This window comes from Macrotis lagotis, chromosome 8 (assembly GCF_037893015.1).
Source record: "Macrotis lagotis isolate mMagLag1 chromosome 8, bilby.v1.9.chrom.fasta, whole genome shotgun sequence".
NCBI lineage: Eukaryota > Metazoa > Chordata > Mammalia > Peramelemorphia > Peramelidae > Macrotis > Macrotis lagotis.
The window spans coordinates 49198578-49222397 of record NC_133665.1 but is presented as its reverse complement, the minus strand read 5'-3'; the positions used below and the strand labels follow the sequence as shown (position 1 = coordinate 49222397).

At 36.1% G+C, this 23820-nt stretch overlaps 1 protein-coding gene across 1 annotated transcript in view; it reads right to left on the bottom strand.

The window, feature by feature from the left end:
- The window catches only part of TRAP1 (TNF receptor associated protein 1), an 81824-nt gene that overhangs the window by 35415 nt on the left and 22589 nt on the right, over positions 1 to 23820 (bottom strand). The window contains exon 5 of the mRNA XM_074196860.1: positions 3163 to 3234. Coding sequence (XP_074052961.1) covers positions 3163 to 3234 — 72 coding nt within the window. The remainder of the gene's footprint in view (positions 1 to 3162; positions 3235 to 23820) is intronic.

Here is a 23820-nt window from a genome sequence, read left to right as displayed (position 1 = left end):
TTATTTCATCATTATTCCTTAGAAATTATCTTGGATCACTGTATTGCTGAGAATAGCTAAGTCATTCACAGTTCACTGAACAATATTGTTGTTACTATGTACAACGTTCTCATGTTCACTTCATTATGCATCAGTTCAAATAAGCCTTTCCAAATTTTTCTGAAATTATCCTGCTTGCCAGGATATTTTTACATACAATGATGTTCTATTACAATTATATACCACAACTTGCTTAGTCATTCACCAATTGAAGGGAATTCCTTTGATATCCAGTCCAGAAATCACTTCTAAGGATAACAAAGACCTGGGAAAAAGCCAAAGATCTTAGGGGGACAGAGGTGACATGAATAACTAGTTAAGAAGTTTAGTGTCTAAGAAAAAGATTTGGATGTCTAGATCCCTGGACCAAAAAATAGCAAAGCTTCCCCTTTTTTTTAAGGTTTTTGCAAGGCAAACGGGGTTAAAGTGGCTTGCCCAAGGCCACACAGCTAGGTAATTATTAAGTATCTGAGACTGGATTTGAACCCAGGTACTCCTGACTCCAAGGCCAGTGCTTTATCTACTATGCCACCTAGCTGCCCCTAAGCTTCCCTTTGTTAAAAAAAAAAATTGTATAGAATTTTGTAAATCCAAAAAGGGGCTAGAGGGAAAAAACTGTCTTCATAGCTCTGACAAGTCTGGCACCACAGAGGTACTATATGTAAAAACAGAGGAAGAATAGTTGAATACAGGATCAGTAATTTATCAAAGACCATATCCACAAGAGCCAGCAATAAAAACCAATAGACCTGGGGTGTATAAAAACACAAATGTACAAAGTACAAGTAATATACAAGTGAATAAGAGATTTTAATACAAAGATATTTTGGTTAAATAAAATTAACTCTACAAAATAAGATGGGAGAGACATGGCAAGACAAATTATTTGTGAAACTATCTGGAGGTTTTAGTGAACTATTGGCTTAATATGTCAACTGGAATATGATATAACAGAGAAAAAGCTAATGCTACCCTAAGCTGCATTAAAGATGACATAGTGTCTCAAATGAATTTTGCTTAATCCAGTCTGTGACATCACATTTCAGAAAACTCAAAGCAAACCCAAAAAAGTATGCTGAAGACAGTACAAGAGCTGGAGAATATGTTTTATGTGATTTGGTTGAAGACTAGAGATGATTAACCTAGAGAAGATTTAGAAAAGAGATGATGGCTATCTTCAAATATCTGGAGGGTTGTCATGAAGGAATTAATGAAATTTATTCTGTTTGTTTCCAGATATCAGAACTAGAAGAAATAGGTAGAAGTTGCAAAGAGAGATATTCTGCTTATTATAAGAACAAACTTTAACTAAATTTCGTAGATGTGGAATAGGTTGTTCAAGCGACAACACACTCCTCTTTGATTAAGTCTTTAAGCACATAAAAATTGATTTGGATGGCTTCTGAAATTTAGTCTATCCCTTAAATTTTTGTGATTCAGTCTAAATGCTCTCAGAAATATGAAGTCTGCCTTCAGCATGTGATGTTTCTCCCTTTATATATTAACCTAATTTGCTTCTTATTGTCTCTCCTCTCTTTTAGGACTAGCTATTGTCTTTCTTATGACTTTTCCATTTGCATCCTACTGTTCTTACTTTACTTATTTCTCCTCACGGCTTGACCATCCTCTGAGAAACATGGGCACTTTGATTTCATCTTTGGTCTATTGCTCTTTCTACCTATGTATGTAATATTTCTTATATCCACTTTCTCCTTTCCAAATTCATTTCAACATTACCTTGTTTAGGTCATCTATAACTCCTAAACTGGATAAATAATCTATTAAAACTTGTTTTCCTGTATCGACCAGTCTGTCCTTTTTCCAATCTATCCTATACATGTCCATATCTATCTTAATGTACTATTCAGATAATAATGTTGCCCTCTTAAAAATCCTTCAAAAAGTTACTGTTACCCACTGAATAAAGTATAAATATGACATTCTTCCCCCAAGGTCCTCCATCATAATCCAGTACCAATCTACCTTTCTGATCTTATTTCATATTACTTGATGTATCCTATGTTCCGGTCATAATCAAATCTGATTATTTTTTGCTCCTCATTCTTATCTTGATTTCTCACATTCTATTTAAGCAGGCTGCCATTTCTGAATAAACTTTCTACCTCTTTCCAAAGATCTACAGATGCTCTTCTTTGTCTACTGAAATCTCTCTTACTTAAAGGCTCAACTATGATACTAACCCCTCCAGAAAGTCTGAAAATAATCTTCCTTTGTTCAAATTTCTCAGAGTATTCTACCTGGACCAGTTATTTATTTACATGCTGAACATCAGTCCCATTTCATATAATCCCTGAATAGAAATAAACTCTCTGAAGATGGAAATATTTTATTTCAGCCCTGTAGCTCTGTTGTCCTACAGTATTACTTAACACACTTGTTGAAGTGAATCCCTTAAGTTCTAAATCCCCCAAAGGAGGATTAAAAGGATGATTAAAAAGTTGCTCCACATTCAAGATGCAAAACTATTAAAAATTTACGAAAGCATTTAACACCCTCTCCACTATCTTTTGTTTGAAAACTAAACAAAAATTGTTTTCCAAAAAAATTAAGAATAATCATCAGAGATTAAGGCATATATCTCAAGACTATATTGACTTCTTTATTATAATCTAATATAAATAATAACTACATAAAAATAGTAAGAAAAAATGAAAATACCAGTGAGACTTAGTAATAGAGCTGTCAGTATTACAGACATCTCTCAAAGCACATTTCTACAGTTAGCTTCAAAGTCAAAATCTGGTCCTAGAGGTCACAATAATTGGTTTGCCTCTATTAAAGTTTTAATGGTGGCAAAGAGATCAATCTATAATCATTAAGAAAATAACCAGGGTCCAAACACTTTGGCCCAAACTTATAAAATGCAATAGAAATATGAAGCCTTCAAAAACAGTAGTCTTAGAAAAACAATTTATATGAAACTTCACAATGAATGTATTGCTTAAGTAGCAACTTGTCAGGTAGAGACTAAAACTAGGATTTGCTTCCAAAGAGGCTTATTTTGGAAGTAATTGCTCTAAAAAAGAAAAGACCGTTGGTTGCTGAAGCTAAGTCAAAAACCCTTACAAAAAATTAAAGAAAGGCTCTGCAAATTTTACTTACCTTTGAGCCTGATCTAGCAATAGTTCCCAGATTGGACACCAACTCCTCTCGTGTCATGCCAATGCCAGTGTCCTGAAGGAGAAAATCAAGTAATATTAATACCACTAGAGGGCAATTTGCTAGGTCTTCCCATATTAATTGAACTATTTAACTTTATTTAACTTTATTCTACAGTTTGTATGCAGTGATTCATGTGGAGAACATCCACAGCAATTTAAAAAAAAAAGCACCAGAATGATATAATTTGTGAAAAGTGATTCTACTGTGGTTTAGTACAAAGTACTAAGTAGGCAGCCAGGAAGTCTAAATGCTAGTTCCAGTTTTTTCACTAACTTAAGTAAATCTCAGAATTTCAGAGTTGAAGAAGACCTCAGAAGACAACTACTCCAACCTACATTTGACCAAGCATTCAATAATTAGTCATCTAATTTTTGAGTGAAGATCTATAATGAGGGAAAAAATCTATCATTTCCTGAGGCACTAATTGGTTTTGTTTTTTAATTAAATATTTGCTTATTTTTCCAACTACATGCAATAAAAGTTTTCAACAATCATTTTATTGCAAGGTTTTGAATTTTACATTTTTCTCCCTCCCTCCCTCCCATTCCCCCCCACCCCCCATCAGAAAGCAATGTAATATAGGCTATACATATATAACCATGCTAAACATAATCCATTTTTAATCATGTTGTCAAAGAAGAATCAAAACAGAAAAATAATATTAGAGAGAAAAAAAAAGACAATATATAAGACAACTTTTAAAAATTGAAGAAGTCTGCATTTAAACTCCCCAGTTCCTTCTCCAGACATGGATGGACTTTTTATCACAAGTCTTTTAGAATTGTCTTTAATAATAGTATTGATGAAATGGAACAAGTCAATCCCAATTGATCATCACTCAGTGTCTGCTCACTTCATTGAGGACCAATTCATGCAAGTCTTTCCAGGCTATTCAGAAGTTCTGTCCCTCATGATTTCTTATAGAACAATACTGTTCCATCACATTCATATACCATAAAATTTGTTCAGCTATTCCTCAATTGATGAACATTCCCTCAATTTACAATTTTTTGACTCTACAAAAAGAGCTACTATGCATATTTTTGTATATGTGGGTTTTTTACCCGTTTATTGTGATTTCTCTGGGATACAGATTTAATAGTGATATTGAGAGCCCTAATTGTAAGAAGATTTTCTTTACATTGAACCAAAATTTGCTTTTATACAAAGTTTGCTCCTAGTTCTGCCTTCTGGGTTCAAATAAAAATAGTAACTTCATCTTCTTTGTAGATCTTAATCTATTAACTAAGAGGGTTAGACGAAATTACCTCCAAGATCACTTCCTGTTCTAGTATATGATATTATAATTCCACGCCTATCTTTTCTTCTTCTCTATCTTCATCTTTACAAGAGACAAGGATTAGAAAGGGAAAAAACCAAATAAATCTACAATACCTTCTTCCTATGGAATAAGAACAACAAAAAGGTAGGGGAAATGAGGAAAACTGGACAGTTGTCTATTGATTGATTTTACATTTCACTGAACTAAGGCAGTATGAATAGAATTTATAAAATAAACATGATTTCTAATTTCCTTCTAGCTCTAATATACAATGATATTGTGGATTTCTTAAAAGTAAAAACACAGCTATAAACTATAATATATATTTAATATGTATATATATTTTAGCTCTCTCTCTATATATGAAATATATATATTTTAACTATGGAAAACTAACAGTATAGCTATTATGTCATATTTAAGCTAAAAATGACAGCAGGCATGAATGTACAAACAGAAATCATCATTATCAAATAAATGTCTCCTTTCTGATTTTAGTGCCTAATGACATTTTGAATTTTGGATTTTCTAGGAAATCCTAGGGAAAAAAGATGCATGAAAGCATAACTATTTAAGGCATACACAAAAATCACATATAGATTTTTGGCATTCAAAATTCCATTACTATATGGAAAAAGAAAAGATAGAGGTAACATTGCTTACAAAACAATTTGAGCATTTTTCTGGACATCAAATCATTATTACTTTGTCTTAAAAGTCACATAGCTAGTTAATATTAACATGTGTATGAAAGAGGAACACTGAAAATAAAATAAAAACCTAACAACTGTCTCTGGCCATAATAATAAATGGATCTGCAAATCTACTGTGTACTATAGCGCCTTACTTTTTAACGTCAATATTTGAACCAACAGCTCCCATACTACTGAATGATGAACAGGTTAAGTCTTTGTAGTCAAGTATTGAATAATGTATGAACAGAGAGAGAAAAATCCTTTGAAATCAGTACAAACTAAAAAACTTTCCTTTGTAATTGTGCTCTTGTTTTAAATGTATCCAATTCTACATGGTTGTATCACCTTAAAAAAAAAAACTACTGCACTTCCTAGCTGAAGCTACCAGATGGCATTGTTCCTTATTACCAGTCATTTTTCTCAAGAAAAACCCCTAAAGAGAAAACCCCAAAAGGATGAACCTCAACAAAGAGTCAAGCACTTTCTTCATACAAGTGAACCACCTGCAAATAAAGAGAAAGCACACCTGGTCAAGAAAATACAGATGCATAATTCAAAATTAAGAAGGCAAAAAATATTAATGAATCTTCCTGACTAGAATTAACTTTTCTAGGCCCTAAAACTGTAAGAAAAGAGTTCAGGCCTTTGTTTCCCCTGAACAATTTTTTTAGTGCTTTTACTATAGAATTTTCTGAAACATTTGGTTACATAATATTTGTAGGAACTGATGTGTAATAGTTAGGAATAACAGATGATTTGGTGGAGTAAAGATAGCTAAAGTAAAAGCAGGGACTCCCTTGAGCTCCTCCCCAAACTATTCCAAATACCTTTAAATAATGACTGTAACCAAATTCTAGAATGGCATAACCCACAGAAAGACTGAATGAAACAATTTTCCAGCTCAGAACAACTTGGAAGACCTTACAAAGGGTCTGTTGCATGGAGGTTAGAAAGGGCCCACAGTGAAACCCAGGCTGCACCAGTCAACAGACCCTAGTCATCTAGGAACAGACCAAGGGGTGCCTGGGTCCATGGCAGTGGTGGCAATTTCCAGAACTCTCAGCCCAGAGATTGCCAAAGACATTTAGGAAAGTCAGCAGGAAAAGTTTGCCACACCAAAATGAGAGCAGAGCCTAGCTCAGCACAGGCCTCAGCACAAACCCGGACCCTAGGAACCAGGAACTGGCCTCAGGAGCCACCAGCAACTGCTCCTAAAGAGCTCAGCCCACAGACGGTAAGGGAGTTGGGGGGATTGCAGAGCTCTTTGCTACACCTATTGCTTCACCCAAATTCAGATCTTGGGTCCCAGTCTCAGGAAAAGGAGTAGAAGCACCACAGAGCTTATTGCCTGCAGCAGAGCAGGGACTCTTCTCACAGCTCCAGGGTAGAGGGCAGTGCTTGTGGTCATTGTCAGACTGGAGCACAGGCCAAAAGAGTACTCCATAGTCTCTCATAAGATCTTGGAGGGATTGAGAACTTGCAGGACCCTGAGGGTTTCCCTGAAAACAGCAGCAAAAATCCTCAAAAACTTGGGACAGTGTGTCCTCCACCCTGGAAGTAGAGCCCACCTTAACAAAGAGTTAAAAAATCTAGTCATGGGGGTGGCTAGGTGGCATAGTGGATAAAGCACCAGCACCAGCCTTGGAGTCAGGAGTACCTGGGTTCAAATCCAGTCTCAGACACTTAATAGTTACCTAGCTGTGTGGCCTTGGGCAAGCCACTTAACCCCATCTGCCTTGCAAAAACCTCAAAAAAAAAATATCAAGTCATAGGCTAGGGAAATGAGGAAATAGAAGGGAAAAAATTCCAACCACAGCCAATTACCTTGTTTCTATGGAGGATCAAAATACATACTCAAAAGAAGATAACAAAGTCAAAAGCTTTTGTATCCAAAGCCTCCAAGAAAAGTATGACTTGGCCTCAGGCCAATTTTGAAGAGTTCAAAAAAGATTTTGAAAATCAAGTTAAGGTAGACAGAGGAAAAACTAGGAAGAGAAATGAGAGTGATGGGGGAAAATCATGAAACCAAATCAGCAGCTTGGTAAAGGAGATAAAAAAAATACTGAAAAAATAATATCTTAAAATCCAATTTGGGTCAAATGGAAAAAGCAGTCAAAAGGTCAATGAGGAGAAGAATGTCTTAAACAACAAAATTGGCCTAATGGAAAAGAAGATACAAAAGCTCTCTGAAGAAAATAATTCCTTAAAATATAGAATGGAGCTAAGAAAAGCTAATGACTTTTTGAGAAATCAAGAAAGAATAAATAAAAGAATGAAAAAACTAGAAGAAAATGTGAAATAGTCACTGGAAAAACAACTGATCTAGAAAACAGCTTGAGGACAGATAATTTAAAAAACACTGGACTACCTGAAAGTCTTGACCAAAAAAAAAGAGCTTAGACTTCATTTTTCAAGAAATTCTCCAGGAAACTTGCCCCAATATCCTAGAAGCAGAGGGTAAAATACAAACTGAAAGAATCCAACTATCACCATCTGAAAGAGATCCCAAGATGAAAATTGCCAGGAATATTATAGCCAAATTTCTGAACTCCAAAGTTAATGAAAAAATATTACAAGCACCCAGAAACGAAGGATGGATAAAAGGAGAGAGAATAGAATAAATAGGGATGGGGGGATAGGATGGAGGAAAATATAAATAGCAATAGCAACTGCGGGGAAAAATATTGAAACAAGTCATAGGGAAAAATACTGAAACAAGTTTCTCTGATAAAGATCTCATTACTCAAATATAGAGAACAAAGTCAAATTTATAAAGGATAAGATCCATTCTCTAACAATCAAGTGATATAAACAGTTTTCAGATGAGATTATCAATGCAGTCTATTTAAATATTTTTTAACTGTCTTACCTCACTATTGATAGGTCAAATTCAGATTGGATCAATTTGAAAGAAACCTTATACCTATTGGATTAGCTAATAGGACAAAAGGAGAAAATGATATACTATGGTTATCCTTCATTTTCGAAGTAGAGGACATCAGTGAGGTGATGCCATGAATTGGATTTGAGTGAGGGGATGCTGTGCTAAGTCACCAGGCTCACTTTATCCTCCAGAGCCATCTGGGTTCAGTAGCCAGATATAAATCAGGGCAATTGGAGATGGTCCTGGATACAAGGCAATCAAGGTTGAGTGACTTGCCCAAGATCACAAAAGTCAATTGTCTGAGGCCACATTCAAACTCCTGTCCTCCTGACTCCAACTACACCACCTAGCTGCCCTAGGACAAAATGACAAATGTTGGAAGGGATGTAGGGAAATTGAGACATTGACGTATTGTTGGAGTTGTGAAATGATTCAACAATTCTGTTTTTTGTTTTTGTTTTTGCAAGGCAATGGGGTCAAAGTGACTTGTCCAAGGTCACATAGCTAGGTAATTATTAAGTGCCTGAGATCACATTTGAATTCAGGTCCTCCTGACTCCAGAGTCAGTACTCTATCCACCGCACCACCCAGTGGTTCTAATTCAACAATTCTGTAGAATAATTCGGAACTATGCCCAAAGAGCTAAAAAAAAAACAACCACCTGACTTTTTAGCCAAGCAGTGCCACTCCAGGGTCTATATTCACAAGTGATAAAATACGGGAAGATAAGAATCTATATGTAGAGGGATATTTATAGCACCTCTCTTCTAATGGCAATGAGCTGGAATTGAGTAATAGCTAAATGGCTGAACAAACTGTAATATTTGACTGAGATGAAATGCTGTTTTGTTATGGGAAATGACGAACAGGATGCTCTCAGAAAAAACTTACATGAACAAATGCAATGAAAAATGTACTTTATATATAGTAATAGCAATATTGCAGGATGATCAGCTGTGAATGACTCTTCTCTCAGCAATGCTGTGACCCCAGAGAAGTCTGAAGGACTTTATGATAAAAGGATGCTATCTATCCCAAGATGGTGTCTGAATAAAGATGGAAGAATAATTTTTTCCATTCTATTTTTCTTGAAGTTTCTTTTTTAAGGGGGGGGTGGTATATTAACTTTTACAACATGACTACCATAGTAATGTTTTTCATGGCTACACATTTTTAATCTACACCAAGCAACTTGCTTTCTCAGTGAGGGTAGTGGGGAGAAGATCTGGAACTCAAGGTTTTAGAAGTAAATGTTGAAGCTTGTTTTTGCATGTAGCTAGGGAAAAAAATTAATTTTTTTAAATAGATGATTCAGCATTTATCATGGTTTATATTTGTAAATTATTTAGAAGAAACTAAAGTTCACAGATGAGAAATGGTTTACTAAGATTCAATAGCTACAGAATCAGGACTACATGGCTCCAGAGTCCTATACTGCCAGAACACAACTGAAGTATAGTAGCTTAAGAACATTGCCTCAAGAAGTGCTGAATTTCTGAAAAGGGAAAAAAAAATCAAAGAATTTCCCTTAAAACTATCTGAAGAGGAATCACCCAAGGGGCAAAAATGATACAGAAATCACTTCTGATTTAGAGAAAATGTAAAATAGAAGAGTATCAAAAATAAAGGTACCAAAGCAGAAAGTGAACTCAGAAGGACAGTTTCTGTTCCAAAGAAACCTTTGAGGAAGTGAGGAAAAGAAGAAGGAGCAGCAGGAGCTTATATAGCCTTCAGACATAGATAAACCTATTTTTGAGGGTTTTTTTTTAATTGGAGCAAACAGACAAATAATTACTTTTGCAACTTAAAAGGTCAGAATGAGTCTCTACCTTGTAGATGCTATGAAACCAAATATTATTATTAGACAAATACAAGAAGAAATTCTCAACTGCAGATAAATTTCATTTAAGATAAATTTCATTTAATCAGGACAGTAAAATGATAAAAGTGTTCTGTGCATGAAAGATGACTCAGAATATTACTATATTACCTCCTATAATCTATACCCAATTTGTATCAAACTCATTATGATAGAATTAAAATCATCTGAATTCAAGTCCTCTCTCTCCACTTACTAGTTATATTCTCTGGGCAAAGTTCTTTCCCCTCTTTGGTCCTCCTCTTTGGAATAAGAGTTGGAGCTCTAAAATTCTATGAATTCAATTTCCTTTATTCCCATATATAATCAGTTGCCAAACCTGGTAGTTTCTACCTTCATAACATTTCCAATATTTGTTTATAATCCTTCTTAAAGTCTTTATCACCACTCTCTTGGATTACTCAAAGACTGACAAAGATCATTTAAGCAGACAAACAGGGAACCAATAGAAATCAGGAGAAGGTAAGCAAAAGTGTGAAATGGAAGTTTTAAGAGATTAGGAAAGCAGAGGGACAGCTAGGAGCACAGTCAATGGAGCACTAACCCTAGAGTCAGAAGCAGAGATGAGGACTAAGAAAGGGCTACTGGATTTGGCAATTCAAAGATTACTTGTGACCTTGAAATGAACAGGGGAGTAATGGAGTTGTAGAAATGAGACTGAAAGAAGTTAGTGGAATCGAGTATAGATAGCTTTTTCCAGAAGTTTAGCTGACATGACAAGATAAATATAGAATAAGAGGGGACAGAAGGACAAAGAGGTTTTTTTTTTTTTAAGGATGGGGAAGGTCTGGGCATGTGGATAAAGGAGAGGAAATGATCAAAGGGTAAGCTTTGGGGATAAATTCTTTCTCTAAGTCTGCATCAAGATGAGAGAGTGGGAGGTTCAAGATGAAGAATGAGTTCATGATAGAAGGCATCTTAAGAAATATGAACTGATGGGGCAGCTAGGTGGCGTAGTGGATAAAGCACCAGCCCTGGAGTCAGGAGTACCTGGGTTCAAATCCCGTCTCACTTAATAATTACCTAGCTGTGTGGACTTGGGCAAGCCACTTAACCCCATTTGCCTTACAAAAAAGCACATTATGTGAATTCTGTGGCATTTAGAAAACTATGGGTAATAGAAAAAGTAGATGGGAAAAATAGAGGATTAGAGTTTACAAAGTATAAATGGCAAAGGACAGGAGGTCAAGAGACACAAGGACAAAGCAGAATTAAACTGGTTGATTATGGGGTCAAAATTGGGAAGGGAGTTAAACAGGAAAGCAGAGAGAGAGAGGGGGATAGACTGGAACTACAGGGAAGATAAAGTTGGAGAAACTGGGACATTCCATCACATCCCTAAGGAACTGTTACTGTTAGTCATATCCAACTCTTTCTGACCATTTGGATTTTTTTTAGCAAAGATAACAGATTGATTTGCTATTTTCTTCTCCAGCTAATTTGATAGAGAACACTGAAGTCAATGAAATTAAGTGACTTGCCCAGGGTCACATAGCTAGTGGGTTTCAGAGACCAGATTTGAATTCAGGAAGATGAGTCTTCCTGATGCGAGGCCCAGCACTACAGCCACTGTGGCACCTAGCTTCCCCTTTCTAAGGAGAGGAAGGTAGAAATGAGCTGTGTCAGGGAAAGAAAATATCAAAAAACGGTCATAAGCTCTACAGGTATCTCCAAAGAGAAGATCCATGCTAAGGAAAGTTCCAAAGACTGGTTCTTTCTCTAACATCCTCTTTTGTTACCTGTCTATTCAGACAAGTAATATAATGTTTTATTATCCAAATGTTCTTTTTTTTTTTGTAAGGTTTTTTGGCAAGGCAAATGGGGTTAAGTGGCTTGCCCAAGGCCACACAGCTAGGTAATTATTAAGTGTCTGAGACCAGATTTGAACCCAGGTACTCCTGACTCCACAGACGGTGCTGGTGCTTTATCCACTAGGCCACCTAGCCGCCCTATCCAAATGTTCTTAGTAAACTCAATTCTTCCTTAAACAATAGGAGATAGTCATAAACATAAAGCTAGGTAGAGATCCTATCCCCTGCCTAAATATTATTAATTTTTCCTAACTGAAAAAGTTAGAAACATTCAGAGTAGTTGTAACTGAACTCTTAACTTTTCATTTAAAATAAAATTCCTAAAGAAAGATTTTTAGAGGTCATTTTATTTCCCTCAGAGCTTAAAATGATTATTGTAGTTGGGGGATATAAATTGAAGATAGAGAATAGAGTTGGAAGGGATGAGATAGACTAAGGGATATGATCTGATAAGATTATGGACAGTAGAAGTTACTTCACTTGTGAGTAATGACAAGATCAATTTCTTATCCCTGTTATTCATGAGACTGGCATTAGGTTTTAGATACTAATCTTAAAGATTCATTTATTCCTGTTTTCTAAGGGGCAGCTAGGTGGTGTAGTGGATAAAGCACTGGCCCTAGAGTCAGGAGTACCTGGGTTCAAATACGGTCTCAGACACCTAATAATTACCTAGCTGTGTGGCTTTGGGCAAGCCACTTAACCCCGTTTGCCTTGCAAAAACCTAAAAAAAAAACCAAAACTATTCCTATTTTCTAATATTTAATAGAAATAGGCATTGAATCTCATCAAAAGATTTTTCTGAAACTATATAATCACATGATTTTATAATTCTTGTTATTAACATAGTCTGTTATGTTGATAGTTTTTCTAATACTGAACCAACCCTAAAATTTCTAGAATAAATCTAACCTGTTTGTATTAATATATAATCTTTTTAGTGTTACCTTCAAATATACTATCTCAAGAGAAATAATGAAAATGAGAGAAGAAAAGGGGCCTAGCAATGCCAGTTCTCAAACTATATTACAAAGCATTAGTCATAAAAACAATCTGGTACTCGTTAAGAAATAGAAAAGTAAAAGAAAAAAAGAAATAGAAAAGTCAATCAGAGTATAGATTTATATGGAAGCCTAGTGTCCGATTACACAAAAACTATAGTTATTGAGGTAAGAACTCACTAAAACAGACATACAACAACATCTCAGATAATATACCAAGATTAGCTAAAAACAGATAAATGACTTACATAGAGAGGGTGATACCATAAATAAATTAGAGGAACAAGGATGAAATTATCTTTCAGATATATGGTTATAGAAATGGTCCATGAGAGGTGGCTAGTGGCGCAGTGGATAGAGCACGGGCCCTGGAGTCAGGAGTATCTGAGTTCAAATCCAGCCTCGGACACTTTATAATTACCTAGCTGTGTGGCCTTGGGCAAGCTTTGGCTTACAAAATCCTAAAAAGAAATAGTCCATGACCAAACAAGGGATATAGGGGATCATGAAAGATAAACTGAACAATTTTGATTATATAAAATTAAAAAGTTTTGGGATAAACAAAACCAAATCAACCAAGATTATAAGAGAAATGAGGAACTAGGGGGAAAAATTTGATTCTGATAAGGATTAGGATAATGAATTCATTATCAAAATATGTATGGAATTGATTCAAATTTTTAAAAATAAAAGCTATTACCCAAATGATAGTAAAAGGATACAAATGAAATTTTCAAAGTAATTCAAGTTATCAATAGCCATATAAAAATTCCACTAATCACCAACAATTAGAGAAATGAAAATTAAAATTTCTATGAAGTTCCACCTCAAAGCAAAGAAAACAGAAAACAGCCAACATAGGTAGAGTTGTGGAAAAACAGATACATTGATGCACTGTTAATGAATTGATCCAGTCACTCTGGAAAGCATGAACCCAAAGTTAATAAACTGTGAATACACTTCAATTTAGCAATAATACTATTAGGTTTTTATCCAAAGAGATTACAGATGAGTAAGACTCATAAACAAAAAAACTTATTGTAATGTTAGCGAATCATACGTACAAAATATCTTGTAGTGGCAAATAATTAGAAACTTGGGGGAGGGGGTACCCAACAATTAGGGAATGACTGAGTAAGTTGTAGGAATATGAATGTAGTACCACTAATGTGACAACTTCAGAGAAACCTGGGAAGATGAGTATGAAATGATGCAGAGTAAAGTAATAACTAGGAGAACAATTTATACATTGTAAAGACAAACACCTCTGAAACTTAAGAACACTAATCAATGTAAGTAACCATTAATAATTCTAGTAAGATAAAGCATGCCTCTTACCTCTTTAATAAAGGATTTAAGTTGTATATTAAAATATGCAAACATAAACATACATACACATGTATATATGTATGTGTGTATATAGTCATGACCAGTGTGAGTTTGCTTTGCTTGACTCTATATATTCAATTTAAGAGTTTTCTTTTTCTTTTTTTAGGAAAGAAAAAGTAGGAGAGAAAATAAGATTTTTGTCCATGGAAAAAAATTAATTTAACTTTTAAAAAGAAAGACATCAGAACTCTGATCAATAAAGTAACCAATACTGGCTCCAGAGTTCTAGTGGTAAAGCATATGCTATCAGTCACAACCAACAGGTTTATTTGTTTTGCTAATTATATTTCTTTGCTCTAAGAAAGCATGGGGTGGGAAGGAAAGGTCATTAGGGAGTAACAGAAGTTAAGGCAAAGTCATCAATATGTTGAGCTAAGGTAGAAACATGAAAGGACTCTATCAGTCCTGGTGTGCCCAAAAAACACTGCAGTAGAAACATAAAAGGGCACTAGAAGAAGAATGGCTCAATAAAATCAAAGGGAACTACCATTAAGATTCCCCATTCAGTCCAGAACTTTACAAGAATATATGCAAAAGGATTCTAAAACTCTAAGCAATGTTGCAATGGAACAAGGGTGTAAAAACAATCCAGTTAAGAGACGTGGGGAATCAGCAACACTTCTAATGATGTTATCTTTCATTCCAGAAGAAGACCATGACATCAGGGAGGTGATGCCATGTCAAGCACATGAATTGGATTTGAGTGAAGGGGAGCTGTGCTAAGTCCCCAGTCTCACTTTCTCCTCCAGAGTCATCTGGGTCTAGTGGCCAGACACAAATCAGGATGACTGGAGAATGGCCCTTGATGCCAGGCAATCAGGGTTAAGTGAATTGCCCCAGGTCACACAGCTAGGAAGTGTCAGAGGCTGGATTTGAACTCCTATCCTCCTAATTCCAAGGTCAGTGCTCTATCCATTACGCCACCTAGCTGCAATGCTTCTAGTCCACTGCTCTCAGATTCTACTCTGGTAAAAACTTATGGTGGAGATGAAGCCTAGTAAGCTTTCCTGTAAGAGTTGCAGTATAACTACTAAACACCTAGAAAAGAAAGCTCTTGCAACTAATGTCCTTGGCACTGTCTAATGATTTATTAACATAAGAAATAAATATGATTTTATCAGTGTAGTTAATAGTGAAGAAGCATTATCATCTGCTTTGTCACTACACCCTAAGGACAACAGGACTTTTCCATCTGATTTGAAACTGTAAGGCAAAGTCATAAAACCTGTATTTTATCTCTCTACATTAAAAGATCCCCTTGAAGGGCAGCTAGGTGGCGTAGTGGATAAAGCACTGGCCTTGGAGTCAGGAGTACCTGACTCCAGTCTCAGACACTTAATAATTACCTAGCCGTGTGGCCTTGGGCAAGCCACTTTAATCCCATTTGCCTTGCAAAAACCTAAAAAAAAAAAAGATCCCCTTGAGAGCAGGAATTTCTATTTCTTTTTGATTTGTACTCCCTAGGCTTTGCACAGAATAAGCACTTCATTATTCATTCACTGCATCACTGGTAAAGAGAGACTACAGAATCTCCAACATGACCTGTCAGAGCTAAAGTAGAAGGTTGGCAGGTCACTGTAGCAGAAAGACAAGACCAGAAAGCATATTCAAGCCTCCTGTTGTATCCAAATTCTTAAGTCTTCAGTGAGCCTCAATCTGATGTTATCTATCCCTAAGCAAGTACATTGGGGGCTTCCAAGAAGCTTTAGACCAGTAAAGTCTTCCATATCTAACTGAAAGTCAGGCCCACAGAAACTGTCTGAGAAGTCAGAGACAGGCCTAAGCCTGGGGACTTCATGACAAGGAAACAGAAGTCAGAGTCAGGCCTGGTTTCAGCCAGTATCTAGATAAGACACAATAACCACAACAGAGTAAAGGATCTGAAGGGACTGACAAATTTTAATCCAAGAACTTTGCCAGAGAGAAAAATAAACAGAGAAAACTTAGAATACAATGAAGAAATACTATGGGATAAAAGAAATACAAGGAAAGGGAAGTGGGAATGAACTAATAAATTGATTTAAGATAAGCAACTTCATTGTTTTTAAGTTTCCAATCTGGTAACTATTATTGTCAGCTGCTTTTCTGCAATAGTCACTTCTGTGGTGCTTTTTATTTGTTTTCCAATTATATACAATAGCAGTATCTATCCATCATTTCTTGAAAGGTTTTGAATTTTATAATTTGCCCCCCTTCCCTCCCAGCCAAGAAGGCTATCTGATAGTCTTTACATTGTTTCCATGCTATACACTGATGTAAACTGAATGTGTTATAAGAGTAAACATAACACCCCCCCAGAAGATGAGAAACCTCAAGAATAAAGAGGAAAAAAAAATTATTTCACTCTGTATTCAGATTCCAATGGCTCTGTCTCTGGGGTGAGATGCTTTCTTTATCATAAGTCCACCAGAGAAGTTGCTTCAACATTTTTCCCACCGTTGCTATTACTTGTCCACTCTATTCCTCCCCACTTTCATTTATTCTATTCTTTCTCCTTTCATCCTGGCCCTATCCAAAAGTGTGCTGAATCTGAGTACCCTCTCCCTCAATCTTCCTTCTCTTCTATAAACTATTCCCCCATTCCTTCCTCTGATTCCCCCTTATTCCATCCCTACTCATTTTTCTCTACGGTAAGATAGCTCACCCTATTAAGTGTGTATGTTATTTCCTCTCTGAGCCATATCTAATATGAATGAGGGCTCACTCATTCCACTTGCCTTCACCCTTTCCACTCCACTGAAAAAGCTTTTCCCAGACTCTTATGTGAAATTTCTTAGCTTCATCTTCATCTCCTTTCCCTTCCTCCCAGTACTTTCCTTTATTACCCATTGACTCCATCTTTTTACTATATATTATTATATTATTACTATATAATATTATAATATTATATTCTGCTCCTTCCTATGTCTTGTCTACATATGCTCCTTCTAACAGCTCTTATAAATGAAAAAGTTCATATGAGTTATCAATATCTTTTTCTCATGCAGGAATACAAACAGTTCAATATCATTAAGTTCCTCATAGTTAGTCCCTCTCTTCCACTCCCTCTATGGTTCATCAGAGTCCTGTACTTGGAGATCAAACTTTCTGTTCAGCTCTGGTCATCTCTATAGGAACGTTTGAAAGTCTCCTGTTTCATTGAAAGTCCATCTTTTCCCCTGAAAGAGGATGTTCAGTTTTGCTGGGTAATTGATTCTCGGTTGTAAACCAAGATCTTTTGCCTTCTGGAATATCATATTCCAATCCCTAGAAGCCCTTACTGTAGATGCTGCCAGATCCTGTGCAATCCTGACTATGGAGCAAGCCTCAGTAGTTGAATTGCCTGTTTCTGGCAGCTTTTAGAATTTTCTCTTTGATTTGGGAGTTTTGGAATTTGGCTATAATATTCCTGGAAGTTTTTCTTTTGGGACCCCTTTCAGTGGGTGACTGATAAATTCTCTTGATTTCTATTTTTACCCTCAGCTTCTGGGATCTCAGGGCAATTTTGCTGTATTATTTCTTGAAAAATGAAGTCTAGGCTCTTCTCCTGGTTGTGGCTTTCAGATAGTCCAATAATTTTTAAATTATTTCTTCTGGATCTGTTTTCAAGGTCAGTTGCTTTTCCAATGAGATATTTCACATTTTCTTCTAATTTTTGACTTTTTTGGAAGAGTTTTATTTCTTCTTGATTTCTTGCAAAGTCATCAGCTTCCTTTAGTTCCAGCCTGCATTTGAAGGAGTTATTTTCTTCAAAGAGCTTTTTTTATCTCCTTTTCCAACTGGCCAATTCTGCTTTTTAAAACATTCTCCTCATTTGCCTTTGGTGTTGCTTTTTCCATTAGGCCTAAACTGGTTTTTAACATTATTTTCTTCAGTATTTTTTTTGTATCTTTCAACCAAGCTTTTGATTTCGTTTTCATGATTTTTCTGCACCTTTCTCATATCTCCTCCCAATTTTTCCTCCATCTACCTTAATTGCTTTTCAAAGCCTTTTTTGAGTTCATCCATAGTCTGAGCCTATTTCTATTTCTCTTGGAGATTTTAGATACTGCAAACAGAAAATCATATACCAACACCTCTTCCACTTTGGACTTTGCTTATCAGGGCGGTAGCTAACCTTGAAGCCAATCCTCAGTAAAGGCATTTGAAAACATGGTTGAAAACATCATGCTCAAAAAGAATATGAGCAAGGACATAGGCTTGTTTCACTCCATTTTCACCAGGAATCTCAAGAGCATTGTCCACTATTCAAAATCCCGGCAAGCATGCAGTCATGAAATTTCCACACAATACTGATGAACTTCTCTGGGCAACCACATTCTGACAAAATTTTCCAAAAACCTTAAGTCTGCACTCTTAATGGTGTTTGCTGTCCTACTACTCCAGGGAAACTGCTAGGAGCAGAACACAGATCTGCATATAATGTTCATAAATCTATCTGACCAAGGTTAATACTGTCATGTGAATGCTTATGGAAAAAAAAAGTTTGATGATGGTATCCTATTATGGTACCATCTGTCTTAATAAGCATATGTAACAGTAAATCAGTTTACACAAGCACCATGCGTTAGAGCATATTAAAAACCTACTTTTCATTTTCTCTATAAACACTAAGAAATATTTCTCTGGTCTAAAAACCCTTTCTAGTCTCATCTCAGGTGGGTTGAGACAAGGAAGGAATGGAAAGGAAAGGAACATTTATGCAGCACCTGAGACAATGTGCCTGTACTAAGTGCTTTTACAAATGTCAGCTGACTTGATTGTTTCAACAATCTTAGGAGGAAACAGAGCAACAGAGGTTAAGTGACTGGCTCCAGTAGGGTCACACAGATGATGTTTGTCTTTCCATGACATCAGAAAGGTGATGCCATGACAGGCAAGTAAATCGGATTTCAGTGAAGGGGGCCAGGCTAAGTCACCAGTCTCACTTTCTCCTCCAGAACCAACTGGGTCCAGTTGCTAGATGTAAATCAGGATGACTGGAGATAGTCCTGGATTCAGGGCAATCTGGGTTAAATGACTTGCCCAAGGTCCACAGCTAGTTAACAGTCAAGTGCCTGAGGCTGGATTCGAATTCCCCTCCTCCCGACTCCAAGGTCAGTGCTCTATTCACTGTGTCACCTAGTGTCTGATGCCAGATTTCTTGACTCCAGGCCCAGTATTCTAGCTATTGTTCAAGCAGCAGTCTTGCAGAATAAGAGATGATAGATAGATAGATGATAGATAGATAGATAGATAAACATACATACATAGATACATAGAGATAAACATATGAATAAATAAAGGTCTTTCTTAAGGAAATGGAGTAAGAATGGAAATCAAACTTTAATAGCTTGCCTCCTTAAGATTCCTGAAGCTTACCTAGAAGCAGAGTTCTCTAATCAATACAGAAAGGATTTAGAGTAAACAGGTCCTGGGGCAGCTAGGTGGCATAGTGGATAGAGCACCGGCCCTGGAGTCAGGAGTACCTGGGTTCAAATCCGGTCTCAGACACTTAATAATTACCTAGCTGTGTGGCCTTGGGCAAGCCACTTAACCCCATTTGCCTTGCAAAAAAAAAAACAAAACAAAAAAAACTAGAGTAAAAAAATCCCTTTGATTACTCAGAATAATCAGGAATAGTGAAGAAAAGAGCATAAAGTAATGATTATTATTCTGGAATGTTAAACCCCTATTTTTTTTTAGATTTTTCAAGACAATGGGGTTAAGTGGCAGCACAGCTAGGTAATTATTAAGTGTCTGAAGCCGGATTTGAACCCAGGTACTCCTGAGTCCAGGGCCGGTGCTCTATCCACTGCACCACCTAGCCACCCCCCCCAAACTGTATTTTAACCTGTAAGCATTAAAGGTGCCAGACTGTGTAGTTTAGTCATCTAAAAAGCATGAAATTAGATTAATGTTAAATTGTTTGTGGAAAACTTGCACAAAAAAAAACGGGTATTATTTTTCTTCAACTGGGGTAATCTACCTAGAAGGGAGTAACTCCCCTAATAAATACAAGAACAGAGGAAAAGGGGGTGGGGGGGAAGTACTTTAGTCACATGAACAGCTTAGAAAAAAATGGTTTGGCCACACAGACCCAAGGAGATGAAAGAAACTCCAAATTAAAAGCAACTAAGACCAGTCATAGAATATATCCAATGTTTCCAGGTGTGAGGAATATAGGGTATTGGTCTTCATAGGATGTGAAGGGGGGTCCCTAGGGAATCCATTACAAAGGAGGAATGTCCCAGTCAATCACAAAGCTGGGAGAGTTTTCCTAATCCCATTCCAGAGATGACAAAACCAAGATTAGGTCAATAGGTCAAGAGTGACCTAAAGATCTTGACCTAATGCAACTGAGTTTGCACAATTAGGTAATTGAATATTATCCCCCACACCCCTGTGACAACTGGGGCTCATAAGCATATCATGCATCATATGATGGTGGGGAGGATCATATTAGGGGCATGTCATGGGATGGGCAGACCTCTTAGATTGTAACTTAAACTCTGAGACCCTATTAAAATCCAAGAGGGAGGGGAAAGAGTTTCTGAAGACTATAAATTATCTGATGTTTAAATGCTACCTTGTGCCTCAAACTAGGTGACATACCTGTATCCTGCAGGATTTGTGAATAAAATCTACAATTTTCTCTCACTTTAGCAGGTTTTTCATTCATTTATAACACCAGGTTAAAGGAAAAAATATTGTGAACAAAGAGTGGTGGGGTATTCATTTCTCAAGAACATGTCATTATCACATAAGACTATGTTACAACTAAAAAGCAGAGGAACTTTTGGAATTCATTATTTCATCCTCCCCCCTTCCACTGCCCCCAACCCCAAAGAAAGGTTTATAACTAAGTATAGTATATTCTAAAAGCTGAATATAATTCTACAAGGGGGGAAAAGTGTACCTTTAAAAGAAATGAATTTTTAGGTATCTCAAATGAAAAGACCAGAATTAGATAAAAGCTCTAAAATACAAACAATAGAGACAGTAGAGGGCTAAAAAGGTAAATACATTTAACAGCAAAAGGTATAAATTGATGCAAAAATGTTTACTTTGAAATAAAACTTTTCAGTCTATTATCTTTTTTTCTTTGCAGGTTTGGGGATAGTTTTGTTCTGTTTTAAAAAGAAAAAAATAAAGAGAAAAAAAGGAATACTAGAGAAGAACCTAGGAAAAAGTGGAAGGGAGTGGGGACTTACTATTTTTCATAATTGAAGTTTACTAGAACAAGAGAATACATACATAGAGAAGAAAGTGGGGGAAAGAAATTGAACAAAGATATAGAAATGTATTACAAGGGGAATGGGGGGATAGAGAAAAGATGAAGAAAGAAGGGTTTAAGAAAGAAAGAATAGTTGCAAGTAAAATACATCAGCTCTAATGGGAAGGTCATAAAAGGAGGAGGGGGAGTGTTAAAAAGAAAAATAAAGAGTGAAAGAATGAAAGAGAAAAAAACTTTGAGTCTTGCCAAAGTGAGAGGAAGCAGAGAAAGGTTACAAAATGGAATAGAAAGCAGAATTAAATATATTTCTCCTGATAATTCTTTCAGTTTTCTCTAGTGTGATTTTATATTGAACATTTTTTTATTTTGTTAATTTGATTTTTCCGTCAGGTTGAATAAAAATATTTTTTGTTAGTCTTCTAAACAAATTAATTTTTTTATTCTCTTTCCAACTTATCTATGTTCTCTACTTTTCAAGATTTCCCCTTTCAGGCTTATTTCCAGTTCATTTTTTTGCTTTTCAAATTTTCTAATTTTGTTGGATATTGAGATGATGCCTATCATTTGGGAAATGTCTAAACAAGTGATGATATATAAATGTTATGGAACACTATTGTTCTGTAAGAAATCACAAGCAGGGGCAGCTAGGTGGAGCAGTGGATAAAGCACCGGTCCTGGAGTCAGGAGTACCTGGGTTCAAATCCGGTCTCACTTAATAATTACCTAGCTGTATGGCCTTGGGCAAGCCACTTAACCCCATTTGCCTTGCAAAAACCTAAAAAAAAAAAGAAAAAAAAAGAAATCACAAGCAGTTGAACTTTATATCGCTTTTTTAAAAAAAATTTTATTTAAGGCAATGTGGTTAAGTGGTTTGTCCAAAATCACACAGCTAGGCAATTATTAAGTGTCTGAGGCCGAATTTGAACTCAAATCAGGTAATCCTGACTCCAGGGCCAGTGCTCTATCCACTGCACCACCTAGCCACCCCCATGCAGTTGAACTTTAGAAAAGCCTGGAAAAACTTGCATGTATTAATGCTGAATGAGCAGAACCAGAACATTCTACACATTAAGAGCAACATTGTGAGATGATCAATTATAATGGAAAAGCTCCTCTTAGCAGTTCATTGATCAAGGACAATCCTAAGAGATCCAATTTGGAAAATGCCATCTATATCCAGAGAAAAAATTATGGAGTACAAATGCAGACCAAAGTATACTATGATCAATTTTACAATCATCCTTTATGGTTTTTCTTTCTTTCTCATTGTTTTTTCCTCTTAGTTCTAATTCTTCTTTCATAACACAACTAATATGGAAATACATTAAACATGATTATCTATGTACAACCTATATCAAATTGTTCATTGTCATAGGGTCGGACAAGAGAAGGTGAGTGACAGAAAAATGTGGAACTCAAAAGTTTGCAAAGGATGAATGTTGAAAATTATCCTTACATGTAATTAGAAAAATAAAATTAATTAAATTTTGGGGGCAGCTAGGTGGTGCAGTGGATAGAGCACTGGCCCTGGAGTCAAGAAGACCTGAGTTCAAATCCAGTCTCAGATACATAATAATTACCTAGCCATGAGCCTTGGGCAAGTCACTTAACCCCACTGCCTTGCAAAAACCAATAAATAAATATGTAAATGAATGAATAAATTTTTTCCAAATTTTGTATCCTGTTCATTAACATTTGTTCATATTTAGGAGGGGAAGGAGGCATAATTTTTCCTCTAAGGACTGCTTTACCTACATCCCAAGGAATGTTTATAGAAGTGTACCAGTTCATATCAGCTCAAATCCTATTATATTTTCAGTGTGAAGAGTCCACAACTGCTAAAAACCAGAGCATTATTCATTGTTTTGTTGATTGAACAGACGTGAGAACAAGATGGAGAAAATGCTAAAAATGCAAATTAAACTAAAAAATATACAGAAGGCCAATTGTTAAACATTTATTAGTAAACCACTAGCAGTTTATTTTTTTTATGTGTGAGGCAATATGATTAAGTAAAATGCCCAAGATCATACAGCTAGTAAGTATCAAGTATCTGAGGCTGCATCTGAACTCAGGTCCTCCTGACTTCAGGGCTAGTGCTCCATCCACTGAGTCCACTGTGCTACCCCTAGCAGATGGTTTTTAAAGTATCTGAACTGTCAGGCTTCTCTGATTTCACATTGTGAGCTGGCAGCCAAAAAAATGTAATGCAACCTTGAACTGTATTGTAAGGCATCAAGTTCAGGACTAGGAAGGTGATTTCACTATACTCCACCAAGGCCAGACCATATCAGGAAAACTATAGTTCAGTGCCAGGAGGACAATGATGAACTGGAGAGAATTCAGATGAAGGCAACCAAGACAGCAAAGGGTTTTGAGAATTTTGTCTATTGTGAAATTAATAAGTAAAATATGTTCAATGGTTAAAATGTACCATGTGTCTCTCCATAATCTTTTTATAG